Here is a 14,049-nt window from a genome sequence, read left to right on the forward strand (position 1 = left end):
CTACCTGAGATGTTGTAAACTTTTCTGAAACATGTTTTTCAGAGCTGTTTTTACTTCCTTGTTCTTTAGGCTGTAGACAAGGGGATTCACTAGGGGAGTGACCACACTGTACTGCATGGAAAAAACCAACTCCCATGGGGAGCCTGAGGTTGGCATGAGATAGCGAAGAAAACCTGAGCCATAAAATAAGCTTACTGTGGTGAGGTGGGAGGAGCAGGTGGAGAAGGCCTTACTTCTGCCTGAGGTAGAGCTGATGCTCAGAATGGTGGCAGCAATACGTGTGTAAGAGAAGAAGACCAGAAGGAAGGTCCCAAAGGCATGCAGGAGGCAGAGAAGAGCAGGACTGTAAAGTTAACAGAGCTATTGGAACAGGAGAGAGGGAACAGAGATGGAATCTCAAAAATGAAGTTGTAGATGACTTGAGTCTCACAGAAGTCCAAATTCCAAGCTAGGAGGGTATTGATGAGAGCATCCAAAAAGGCCAGACCCCAAGATCCCCATACCAGTCCCACACACAGCTCATTGCTCATTATCTGACCATAGAGTAGAGGGTAGCAAATGGCAGCATAGAGGTCACTGCAAGGAGGCATCACTGCAAGGAGGCAGAGCTCTGTTCCCCGAGAGGCAAGCACAAAGAAAGCTTGGGTCAAACAATCCTCCACTGAGTTGGTTTTCTTCTCAGACAGGAGGTTCTCTAGCATCCTGGGCACAGTGACTGAAGAATAACAGAGATCCAGGAAGGAGAGGTGATTCAAGAAGTACATGGGCGTGTGAAGGTGAGAATTGGCCCTGATAACCAAGATCATCAACAGGTTCCCTGACAGAGTCAGGAGGTAAATTACTAGGAAAAGCACAAAGACCAGGGCCTGGGTTTGATGATCAGCAGGCAGTCCAAGAAGGAGGAACTCAGTGATGGTCCTGTGATTTCCCAAGGCCATTTAAAGATGATAATACTTTGGAAGAAAACAGAAAGAGAAACAATGTATCAACCACCTCCTCTGGCAACCCCAAATTTCTACTTATTTCTATATATATACACTTTTTTCCCCATCTCTCATTGTTGCTACAGTTGTTTAATATATCTCATGGAGTCCCTTGAAGCATACCCTTCCCTCTTCTGTCAGCTGTATAAGCCCTGAACCTTCTATGCTCTTTCAATTTGTTGCTCTTTTCTTACCAACTGCTCTAGAGAAATTTATGTAATTTTTCAGATCTGATCATTGAACAATTTTTATCCCTTCAAAGTAGGCCACTGATTTTTTTCTATGACATTCTGGTCAAGAATTCATTTCTTTCTTTCTTTTTTTTTTTTTTTAAAGACAGAGATCACAAGAAGGCAGAGAGGCAGGCAGAGAGAGAGAGAGGGAGAAGCAGGATCCTTGCTGAGCAGAGAGCCCGATGTGGGGCTCGATCCCAGGACCCTGAGATCATGACCTGAGCCAAAGGTAGAGGCTTAACCCGCTGAGCCACCCAGGTGCCCCAAGAATTCATTTCTGCAGAAGATACTATAATCCTTCCGGTTCTCCTCAGTCTGTCTTTCACTTTCCATTAAAGACTTTGTAAGAGTTCATTATGAATTATTTATGTACATTGTCATATTGTTTTCTTCTTTATTATCTTCCATAAATTTGGAAAATGTGATCTTAGATATCTCTAAGATATTTTGAAAGTTGTGTGTGTGTGTGTGTGTGTGTGTGTGAGTGTGTGTGATGCAGAGCAGAGGTAAGGGAGGAAACTATGAAATATTTTTTAAAGTTAAAAAAGTAGAGCTAAGAAATAATAAAGGTAAAACAAAACTAAGTTGTTCATCAAAAGAAACCATTAAAAAAAGAAAGGTCATAGCCACATCAATCAGACAACAAAAAGAAATAAAAGGCATCCAAATCTGCAGGGAAGAAGTAAAACTTTGACTATTTCCAGATTATATGATACTCTGTATAGAAAATCCTAAAGACTCCACCAAAAACCTGCTAGAACTAATAAATTCAGTAAAGTCACACAATACAAAATCAAAGTACAGCAATCTTTTGCATGTCTATAAACCAATAATTAAGCAGCAGAAAAGAGAAATTAAGAAAACAATCATAATTAAAATTGCACCCAAAATAATAAGATACCTAAGAATAAACTTAACCAAAGAGATAAAAGACTTATACTCCAAAAACTATAAAACACAGATGAAATAAATTAAAGACAACTCAAAGTAATGGAAAGACAAAACATATTGTTAAAATACTACCCAAAGCAATTTGCAGATTTAATGCAATATCCATCAAAATACCAACAGCATTTTTCATAGAACTAGAACAAAGAATCCTAAAATTCTTATGAAACCACTAAAGAGCCAAAGCAATCTTGAAAAAGATTGAAAAAGGCAAAACTGGAGGCCTCAGAATTCCAAACTTCAAGTTATATTACAAAGCTGTGGTAATCAAATCAGTATGGTACTGACACAGAACCCAGACATAAGCTCACAATTATATGGTCAATTATCTTCAACAAGGAAAATAATATTCAATGGAAAGAGACAGTCTCTTCAACAAATGGTGTTGGAATAACTGGTGAGCTACATGCAAAAGAATGGAACTGGACCACTTTCTTACACTATACACAAAAATAGATTCAAAATGTCATGACAGACCTAAATGTGAGACAGGAAACCATAGAAATCCTGGAAGAGAGCACAGGCAGTAATTTCTCTGACATTGGCCACAGTAAATTTTTTCTAGATAGATTCCCTAAGGCAAGGGAAATAAAAGCAAAAATAAACTATTGGGACTATATCAAGATAAAAATCTTCTGCACAGCAAAGGAAGCAATCAACAAAACTAAAAGGCAACCTATGGAATAGGAGAAGATATTTTCAAATGACAGATCAGATAAAGGATTAGTATCTAAAATATTTAGTAATAGGTGTTTTTCTTTTCTTCTTCAGTTAAACTAATGTTCCTTGAGGATAGGGATTGAGCTCAATGTTACTTTGGATACTCGAACACACACTGCATTGTGAGGCACAAGATAAGTCCTTAATCAAGATTTATGAAACACAAAAAGATTGGAAAGGATGAGGCAAGTAAAACAGACTTTGTAGGCCTCTCCTTAAGGAATAGCCCCAACTTGTATTTCATTTTTAAAAACAGGACAAACATGAAGGAGGCTGGGAAAGAAAATAAATTCAGGAGAATATGGAGCTCTTTTTGTCTCTATAAAGGGTTAGATAAAGACTTATCTGATAACTCAGCAGTGCCTACAGATCCCTGATCCACAGGGAGAAGATCACACAAACTAGCTCATTTTAGTTCACATCAGGAAGGTTGCTTAAAATCATAATGTTCATTCATTTATTCACTCATTCAACCTTATACCTGCTACCTAATTATCCATCTAATTTTTCATTTATTACCTCCATCATCCAGGCTACCATTCAGCCCAGTCATCTATTCATCTATCTGTCTATCCACCCATATTTCCATTTATCCATTCATTCATTCATTCACTCACTCACTCATTCATTCATGTAAGCAACAGATATTTATAGATTGTATTATATAGAGTGTTGTGTTTAAGATAGGTTGATTGGCAGCCTGGCATAAACCTCTGATGAGTTATTACATGCATGCACTTATTTGTCTTAGATTTCTAATAGCACTCTCCCAGTATCCAGGGCTGAATTCCCTTGCTAGCCTTTTTCTTCATATCAAACTTGAAATCTGACACATCATTATAACTCAAAACTCTGCTCCTTCATGAACCCTCTTGCCTAGAATGATGACTTCTTACCACAGTCCTAAATTACCCATTGAAACTGAATCAACTGTGAATCCTTTGGCTCTAACCTGATATGAAAGTGTCTGATGTTGGTATTGCCCATAGGACTCAAAATAACAAGTTCTGTTTCTGCTGGGATAGCCCATGAATTAGTTCTTGCTTTTCCTGGCTTTCCTCACTCATGCAGTTTAGTAGTTAGGTATCTGCCCATATTCCATGCCCTTCTAAGAGAAAAGATACAGGTTACCTTTCAGTTAAGTCCAGTGGTGAGTAATGTGTGGTTAGGGTGGTAGACCAAATTAATTCAGACTCTGCAGTGAAGAAGAAAAATCAAATGGAAAAGTTCATAAGGTGTCTTTCTTATTTCTGTGCTTGTAGAATCCTGCTGAATAAACATTCTCCCTGACTTCCACATTAGTGAATTAAATCTATTCAATTCAATTGAAAAATTTCTAAGCACTTTCTATTTACTGCCTAACTTTGAGATGGTAATTGCTTCCATTGTACCACATTTACATGCAGCATAGATCAAGACCACAGAACCTATCATCAAGGTAGGTAGAACAACATACTGAGAGATTCCAGATTTTCTCATCCCTGTCCCCAAGATCCTTTGGTGACAAAGTGAGGACAAGGTTTATTTTAACTGCATAGTAGAAAGATAAACACAAATCCAAATTCTGCTCAATTACCTTTGAAGAGGGAACATAGTGGATTCAATTCACACTGAAGTCTGAATGACCATTTTTGAAATTCAAAAAAAAGGGAGCAAAGACTGATTTCTTTGCTTATAGAGAGAGGAGTGATAGGTCCAATTGGAGCCCAGGGATTTCCTCTTAAAATACTTGTTTTACAAATTTGCCAGGGATAGCTTAAGCACTTTTCAGATGACCACTTATTGGTATCTTGTCTATACTTTTTCACATTCTTTTTTTTAAAATTTAATTTAATTTTTTCAATGTTCCAAGATCCATTGTTTATGCACCACACCCAGTACTCCATGCAATACCTGCCCTCCTTAATACCCACCACTAGGCTCACCTAACTCCCTACCTTCTTCCCTCCAAAAGAGAAGTGGGGCAGGAGGTTGATTTTATTGAGTCATTTTAAGAAAAACATTCATTCATTTTAAGAAAAAAAATTGGGTGATTTATGGCTGTAATTTCACTATTGGAAACTCACATTTCTTATAATAATTTGTGTCTAAATTTAAAATTCAATCAGCTCTGGGAGACATAGCACATTATTTTATTTACAAATTATTAAATTCTTTGGGTCTAATAATTTTATCCTATTATTTCCAAAGATAGAGGTAGCTGAGGACAGCTCCACATCTAACACTTCATTTGCCCAGTGGAATTACACAGAAAATGTTCATAATTGGAAGAAATGTCTGAGAAGAGAGAGTAATGAGGATAGAAAGAAAAACAGGCTAGTGCTGAAAGGCAGAACTTGTCTGCCTTGATATCCACGGAAGCACCTGGAATGGAGAGAAGCAATGTGCATAGAGATTAGATTTCAACTTTCTTAGTATTTCCCCCTGAATACTTTTGTTATTTTTTTCTTTTCCTTTCATCACCTCCATTACTGGAGACTAGAATTGATATGGCCAAAAAAAGGAACTCTCTTCCCTAGCATATGTAATATAGACTTTTATAAGAGGAAGATTCTAGGAACTCCCTGTCTACTCTGAAATATTTCCCACAGGTCTCCAGAATAGGAACCCCTCACCTGCTTGTTTCAGCTTCCCTTAAATCTGAAATTTCCAGATTATTGCAAAATTTGCAGAAAGTACACAAGAAATCAACAAAACCCATTTTTTAAATCATTTTAAAATTTATTTTCAGCATAACAGTATTCATTGTTTTTGTACCACACCCAGTGCTCCATGCAATACGTGCCCTCTCCAATACCCACCACCTGGTTCCCCCAACCTCCCACCCCCCACCTCTTCAAACCCTTCAGATTGCTTTTCAGAGTCCATGGTCTCTCATTGTTCACCTCCCCTTCCAATTTCCCCCAACTCCCTTCTCCTAACTCCCCATGTCCTCCATGCTATTTGTTATGCTCCACAAATAAGTGAAACCATATGATAATGGACTCTCTCTGCTTGACTTATTTGACTCAGCATCATCTCTTCCAGTCCCGTCCATGTTGCTACAAAAGTTGGGTATTCATCCTTTCTGATGGAGGCATAATACTCCATAGTGTATATGGACCACATCTTCCTTATCCATTCGTCCATTGAAGGGCATCTTGGTTCTTTCCACAGTTTGGCGACCGTGGCCATTGCTGCTATGAACATTGGGGTACAGATGGCCCTTCTTTTCACTATATCTGTATCTTTGGGGTAAATACCCAGTAGTGCAATGGCAGGGTCATAGGGAAGCTCTATTTTTAATTTCTTGAGGAATCTCCACAGTGTTCTCCAAAGTGGCTGCACCAACTTGCATTCCCACCAACAGTGTAAGAGGGTTCCCCTTTCTCCACATCCTCTCCAACACACGTTGTTTCCTGTCTTGCTAATTTTGGCCATTCTAACTGGTGTAAGGTGGTATCTCAATGTGGTTTTAATTTGAATCTCCCTGATGGCTCGTGATGATGAACATTTTTTCATGTGTCTGATAGCCATTTGTATGTCTTCATTGGAGAAGTGTCTGTTCATATCTTCTGCCCATTTTTTGATATGATGATCTGTTTTGTGTGTGTTGAGTTTGAGGAGTTCTTTATAGATCCTGGATATCAATCTTTTGTCTGTACTGTCATTTGCAAATATCTTCTCCCATTCCGTGGGTTGCCTCTTCGTTTTCTCGACTGTTTCCTTTGCTGTGCAGAAGCTTTTGATTTTGATGAAGTCCCAAAAGTTTATTTTGGCTTTTGTTTCCTTTGCCTTTGGAGACATATCTTGAAAGAAGTTGCTGTGGCTGATATCGAAGAGATTACTGCCTATGTTCTCCTCTAGGATTCTGATGGATTCCTGTCTCACGTTGAGGTCTTTTATCCATTTTGAGTTTATCTTTGTGTATGGTGTAAGAGAATGGTTGAGTTTCATTCTTCTACATATAGCTGCCCAGTTTTCCCAGCACCATTCATTGAAGAGACTGTTTTTTTTTCCACTGCATATTTTTTCCTGTTTTGTCGAAGATTAACTGACCATAGAGTTGAGGGTCCATATCTGGGCTCTCTACTCTGTTCCACTGATCTATGTGTCTGTTTTTATGCCAGTACCATGCTATCTTGGTGATCACAGCTTTGTAGTAAAGCTTGAAATCAGGTAACGTGATGCCCCCAGTTTTATTTTTGTTTTTCTCATTTCCTTAGTGATTTGGGGTCTCTTCTGATTCCATACAAATTTTTGGATTATTTGCTCCAGCTCTTTGAAGAATACCGGTGGAATTTTGATTGGAATGGCATTAATAGTATAGATTGCTCTAGGCAGTATGGACATTTTGACAATGTTTATTCTTCCGATCCAAGAGCATGGAATGGTCTTCCATCTTTTTGTGTCTTCTTCAATTTCTTTCATGCGTGTTCTGTAGTTCCTCAAGTACAGATCCTTTACCCCTTTGGTTAGGTTTATTCCCAGGTATCCTATGGTTCTTGATGCTATAGTAAATGGAATCAATTCTCTAATTTCCCTTTCTGTATTTTCATTGTTAGTGTATAAGAAAGCCACTGATTTCTGTACATTGACTTTGTATCCTGCCACATTACTGAATTGCTGTATGAGTTCTAGTAGTTTGGGGGTGGAGTCTTTTGGGTTTTCCATATAAAGAATCATGTCCATCTGTGAAGAGAGAAAGTTTGACTTCTTCATTGCCAATAAGAAAACCCATTTTTAACAATATTCTGGAAGCATAAACAAGCATTATTGAGAAGATTGTAAGAGTAGCTGATGACAAAACCCTTGGCAGAGGACAAATTCTTTTTTTTTTTTAAAGATTCTATTTATTTATTTGACAGACAGAGATCACAGATAGGCAGAGAGGCAGGCGGGGGGCGGGAGCAGGCTCCCCACTGAGTAGAGATCCCAATGTGGGGCTCGATCCCAGGATGCTGGGATCATGACTTGAGCTGAAGACAGGAGTTTTAACCCACTGAGCCACCCAGGCGCCCCGACAAATTCTTAAAGCCATGATGTAACTAACTGGTGCTTAGAGTTTGGAGCTCAGCTCCAGTACAGGAAAATAGTGATGAGAGGGCACAGATTAGAAGGGTGGCTTCAAAGAGCCAGGAGTAGAAGACCAAATGAGAAAAGACAAGTACAATGTGGAAGTCTCCAAGGCAGGTCGGGGGGGGGGCAGGGTGAAGACCATTATAGAAACCATGGAGGACATTACCCAGCTCTTGACACTTCCTGGCACAGAAGACATCTGTCTGCTCTGGTTTTTCCATAGGGTAAGGAGTCATCCATAGTCAGGTGCTGCTGTTTTTGCACATGCAAGAACCAGTACTTCTAGAGTCCAACTATTGTAGTAGGATACAATTTTTTTTCTTAGTTAGAAGTCCCGATGATGGCAGGAAAAAGGACTGTCTCTGATGAAGGAACTTCAAATAACTTACATGCTTAGGTCTTTCTTACTAACTAACCACAGTAGAAAAACACTCAGATTCCTATAAGAAACTGAGAAACTTCTTTCATGTGATCCAGATGAAATCACATGGGCATCTATTCCTTTAGCTGCCTTTATGATTCTAAATACTGAGCCAAAGTATCAGTGAACCAAGCAATTTCAAAATATAACACATTAGAAATGCAATCAGAAATTGGCCAACTGAGGTGGGTGGCTCAGGAGACATGAATTTCTGGATTCCCTGAAGTCACTACCAAATGCCAAATTTTAATTAACTAGAAGAATTGAAACTTCTAAGAACCACAGAGCATTCTCTCTGTGTTCAGACCTTTTGGGTCAAAGCAAAGGCCTGATCCTTGATGTCTACTGGACTTTGAAAGTGAAAGCCTCTAGTTTCCTGTGGACCTGTAAGGTGCTGGATGATTCATTTAGGAAATCCCAGGGAAGTTATTCAGGGACTCACAGCTTACTTCCAAATTATTTTCCTCCATCCATATGAGTTGGAGAATATAAACACCAGGATTACAAACTGTGGTGATTAGAGGACTCAATCGACAGACAATGTGTTTTTATATGTCTAATCAATTTTCTGCATCCTGCATCTGATAAAGCTATGATGCTTCAGCCCACCTGTGGCATGGCAGACTCAAGCCAATGAAGGTTATACCAGTTAACATCCCTACCACCACTGGCATAAGATTCTCATTATTTCATACTCTCAATGACACTTTGTAGTTTCAGCCTTTAAAATTTTTACCAATATGTGAATACACATATGATTTTTTTTTTGAGCATGAAAATAAAATCTTTATTTTCAGTTATTACCCACCAATAAGAGAAAGTTAGGTTCACAGTTTTAGCTCTTGACACAAAGTGAACTTGGAGGCAAATTTACATCCATCAGATACAACTAATGGACCAACTTTTTAAAGTTCAGGCTATCTTGAAAGCTTGCAACATACCAGATATTGCTGTATTCTCTAGTGACAGAATGCCAGCAAAGGCTGACACTAAGTAGAACTTGTGACGTGTTTTTAATAGGAGGTGTTTTCTATATGTTGCTAAAAATCAAGGTTTACATACATGTTACATGTCCAGAAACAAGGTAAGATACTCGAAAGTCTAACCACAATGATTTCAGAGCGTGTATGTTGCAATCTCAAGAGGGGTCAATAGTCCATATGGACTAAATTAATACTTGCCTCTGGGTAGCAGGTTATGTTTGTAAATATAAAATTATATTAGACATTAGCACCAGTGCAGAACATGCTCAGCATCATAAGATCCAAACACCAGCACGAAAGTTTATCCATCATTAAAAACCAATTACCTCCTTCCTAAGATGTCAAACTAGCGGGTAACTAGATTAATAAATCTAATCCAAATGAGTAACTCTTGTACTGTACAACTTCTCTTAGAAGTATACGGGAGAATGAATCAGCTAAACAGATATTTTAAGATTTAAGCTCTTCAATATTTCAAAACTGGACATTACCATAAACAGGTAGAAAATACTGAGTTACAGAAGATCTTTGAAACTGTATATGAAACTTCCTTTCCTGTTTACTAATGAATGTGGCATAAGATTAAAAAAAAATCCTAGAAAAATCTGTTTGTTGATAATTCTCCATGTATGTTTTAGTAAGTGGTGATGCCCCCATTCAAGGAACCCATTAACCTAATTTTCTAATGGAGAAAGAGGTAAAAAATACTTATCACTTTATGTGGAACAGTTATCTATCAACTCAAGACCAAACGTAACAGTAATATAGGAAATTCAGAAACAGTAAGATTTTTGGTTTATATTTCATGGACGGTGCTGCTGTTCCAACCTTATAAAGTAAAGCTGTCTGCTTTCCAAATTCCAAAAATTAACATACTCCCCCATCTTACCATACAAACCAGTGCCCTTTGGTTTCTTTAGAAAAAGGAAGGGTTAAAGGGTTGTTGATTATGGAAGAACAATTTTGATTTGGGACCTTCCATACACACATATCATACTGAGCGGCTAGATGCTTATTTTACATAATAGTTTAAATATTATGCAGTAGCCAAATCAACTTGTTCCACCCATCCCTTGAAGGGGGAAAAAACCCAACCCCCATAAAACTACTTCACTTGATAGGATGTGTATCAACAATAAGTAGCTTAAACTTCCACCAATAAGGTGTCTAGTCTGGTTTTTAAAATGGGAAAGCCACACATTGTAAAAGTAAATATACTTGAAATTGTGTCAATTATAAATTTGAACCTAATGAACCATGCAGGAGCAAGGGTTAATAAACCAATGTGCTTTGAATTTGTTCAAGTACTGATATTTCTGTATATAAAGATTTAGCATATATAACAGCTATCATGAGAAGTGAAAAAAGATTTTCCCCAGAAATGAAAATATTAAAACTAAGTTAAAATACATAAAGTAGTATTAGTATTCCACACAGCATAAAATTTGACAAATCAAAGTTTACATGACCCAGCTGACCATGTGTGAAAATGCAAAGCAGGTATTAAAACTGATATTATGTCCGATATTTAAAACCAGTTTGTAATTGGGAGAACATCTAAATCCTTAATTAAAAAACACAAATGAAGTGAAAGCTTTAAACTGGTACACACTGTTCACACCTATATTTCAAGTTTGGAAATGCATATTTGCAAGCAGCAATACAAAAGTATTCATGAAGAATGCATAATCTCTGAAAATTATGAAAACATCCCTGCTACCAATACATTTCTAAATACAAAACTGACTACCATATTGTTACTTCTGTGTAGGGAGAGAAGTTCATTTTCTTCTTTTTTTTTTTTTTTAAGATTTTATTTATTTATTTGACAGAGAGAGATCACAAGTAGACGGAGAGGCAGGCAGAGAGAGAGAGAGAGAGGGAAGCAGGCTCCCTGCTGAGCAGAGAGCCCGATGCGGGCCTCGATCCCAGGACCCTGAGATCATGACCTGAGCCGAAGGCAGCGGCTTAACCCACTGAGCCACCCAGGCGCCCGAGAAGTTCATTTTCAAAACAGATAAAATTCAGTCTTTAGGTGTGAATGGTATGAATGACAGTCTTTTTTTTTTTTTTTTAAGTTCTTAAGTTGTTTGGGATCCTTAAGCATGCAAAACCTCAGATGGGAGGGTCCACAAAGGAACCAGGGTTGTCTTATGGCATCCAGTTACGCCAGAGCTGGGAATGCCTCAGGGTCATCTACATCAGGAGCAGAAGCACTTGACTTGTCAGTTCTGCTGCCACGGTTTGGACGTCCACCACGCCCACGGCCACCTCGTCTTCCCCTGCCACCACGTCCTGGGCGGCCAAGGTCTCCAAAATTGATCTCCAGCTGAGACGTTATATCATTTGCTGGCTTCCGGAAATGATGGTCCATAACTGAATCTTCAGCATGAGCCTCTTCACTTTTTGACTTATGAAGAACAAATCCCTTCTTCCATTGCCCATCAGCACCTTCATTTGGTTTTCGGATATTAAATTCTACTTTTGCCCGGTCCTTATTTTGAATAGCTTTCCACTCATCCAAAGTCATTTCTTTTGGACCCTCTTCCTTTACTTCTTCAACTTCGTTCTCCTTATTTTCAGTGTCTGCAACTGGGTGCTCTTCACCTTCAGGTGTTTCCTCAGTCACATTTGATTGATCCAAGTCAGTTAATTCATCTTTGACAGTTCCCCAGTTGTGAGATCCGCTACCTCCACGTTTATCCTCATGCTTCAGGCCACTGTAATGTGAAAAAGAAGATCTATCACTTCCACTATGCCTATCAAATTCACGTTTGCCACGAGAATCAAATCCATCTCCTCGGCCCATTCCACGTCCACGGCCTCCTCGACCTCTTCCAAGACCACCATGGCCTCGGATGGGCCGATCAATAATCGGTCTATCAACTGAAAATTCTCCTCCTTCACCCTTTTCTTCAAGTGGCTTTTCAAATCGTCGTTCACGAGGTGGTCGCCTTTCTGGTCTCCTATCTATTATTTTCCCTTCACCTTGCAGCTGTTGATCAGGTCTTCTTCCAACACGTCTTATTCCTTCTTTCTTAAGCACCACGGGCGGCTGCGTCTCCTCTTTCTTGTCAACCACGCCAACGTTGGGGGGCAGCGGGTTCTTGCGGTCTTTCTGGGACTCTTTACGCAGCTGTTTGCCTGCCGCGTTGGAGTTGGTCTGGGCTGCGGCCTGAGCTGCGCTCTTGGCCCCAGGGCCCCCAACGCTGCCCCCGCCGGCTTCTTTTTTCTTGTTCTCTGCTGCCTTCAACACCTCAAAAGGGTCCGATTCGTCGTCAAATAACTGGTCGAATCGGTTGGTGACCACGCAGCCGAAGCCTTCCTGTAAGTGCCCAGGCATGACGGTGGCTCGGCGGCGCGTTCCTCCACGGATTGCAGCGGGCCGCGCTGAGCCAAGAGCGCCTGCTTCAGCTCTTCCCACAAGACGGCTGGGCCGAGAGAGCTACACATATGATTTTTAACTATAATTTTCATCTGTATTTCCCTGAGTACAAAAGGTTGAACATGCTTTTCTAGTTTTTAACATTTTATTTTATCATGTTAAGAACACTTAACATGAGATCTGCATTCCCTGAAAAGTAGTGAAACTGAGCACACTTTGATCCTACCTGTTGACTGTTTGTACATATTCTTTGGAAAAAGTCTACTCAGTTTCCCTGTCCATTTTTAATTGGATTGTTCTAGGTTCTTTTATTGTTGAGTTGTATACATTATTCATATATTTTGGATATTAACCCATCACATAGATGGTTTACAAATATTTTCTCTCACTCCATAGGTTTTCTTTTTCTTTTTTTTTAATGCCTCCATCAGAAAGGATGAATACCCAACTTTTGTAGCAACATGGACGGGACTGGAAGAGATTATGCTGAGTGAAATAAATCAAGCAGAGAGAGTCAATTATCATATGGTTTCACTTATTTGTGGAACATAGGTTTTCTTTTCATTTTGTTGACTGTTTCTTTTGCTGTGGAGAAGTACTTAGTTTGATGTAGTCCCACTTACCAATTTTTGCTTTTGTTTGCCTTTACTTTTGGTATCATATCTAAAAAACCATTGCCAAGGCTGATGTCAAAGATTATTTTCCAGAATTTTTCTTCTGGAAGTTTTACAGTTTCAATTCCTATGTTTAAGTCTGTAACCCATTTTGAGTTAATTTCTGTGAGTGGTGTAAGATAGGGGTCCAATTTCATTTTCTTGCATGTAATTATCCACTGGAACCAAGAGAACATGAATCTGCACCTCTGAAGTCTCCCTGAGATAGTAAGTTTTTACAAAACTGTTGATACCTGACTTGACTTAACTCACAATGGGCACAAAGTCTTGATAGCTTATTAGTATACTAATGAGAGTTTAGACAGGAATCATAACTAAATATTTAGGACTACCATTTTATGTTATAATAAAAGGTTAAACCACTGTATTTACAGGATCGAAGTTGGATTATAGATAGTGTAATATTTTGCTTTAGCAGCATGTTTTAAAAAATTCTTTTATGAATAGCTTTGCAACTGGTGTAAAATTAGGAAATTTAACTTTAATTTAGAAACATAAAAAGGTTCAACCGTGGTCACAGCAACTTCTTCCAAGACATATTTCTAAAGGCAAGGGAAAAAAAAAGCAAAATGTACTATTGGGACTTCATCAAGATAAAAAGCTTCTGCACAGAAAAGAAAACAATCAACAAAACTAAAAGGCAA

The 14,049-nt window shown here is 38.8% G+C and overlaps 2 protein-coding genes across 2 annotated transcripts; both read right to left on the bottom strand.

Moving 5' to 3' along the window:
- On the bottom strand, window positions 1-938 carry LOC125107304 (olfactory receptor 8S1-like). Its single transcript, XM_047742258.1, is given in 2 exon segments — window positions 1-329; window positions 332-938. Coding segments are annotated over 2 exon segments (936 nt in total).
- A 10,442-nt stretch (window positions 939-11,380) lies between these two features.
- LOC125107433 (plasminogen activator inhibitor 1 RNA-binding protein-like) lies at window positions 11,381-12,748 on the bottom strand. Its single transcript, XM_047742527.1, has one exon. The coding sequence runs from the start codon at window positions 12,687-12,689 to the stop codon at window positions 11,511-11,513; it is 1,179 nt and encodes a 392-aa protein (XP_047598483.1). The 5' UTR covers window positions 12,690-12,748; the 3' UTR covers window positions 11,381-11,510.
- Between the last annotated feature and the right edge of the window lie 1,301 nt (window positions 12,749-14,049).

The sequence above is a fragment of the Lutra lutra genome, chromosome 8 (genome assembly GCF_902655055.1).
Source record: "Lutra lutra chromosome 8, mLutLut1.2, whole genome shotgun sequence".
Classification (NCBI taxonomy): domain Eukaryota; kingdom Metazoa; phylum Chordata; class Mammalia; order Carnivora; family Mustelidae; genus Lutra; species Lutra lutra.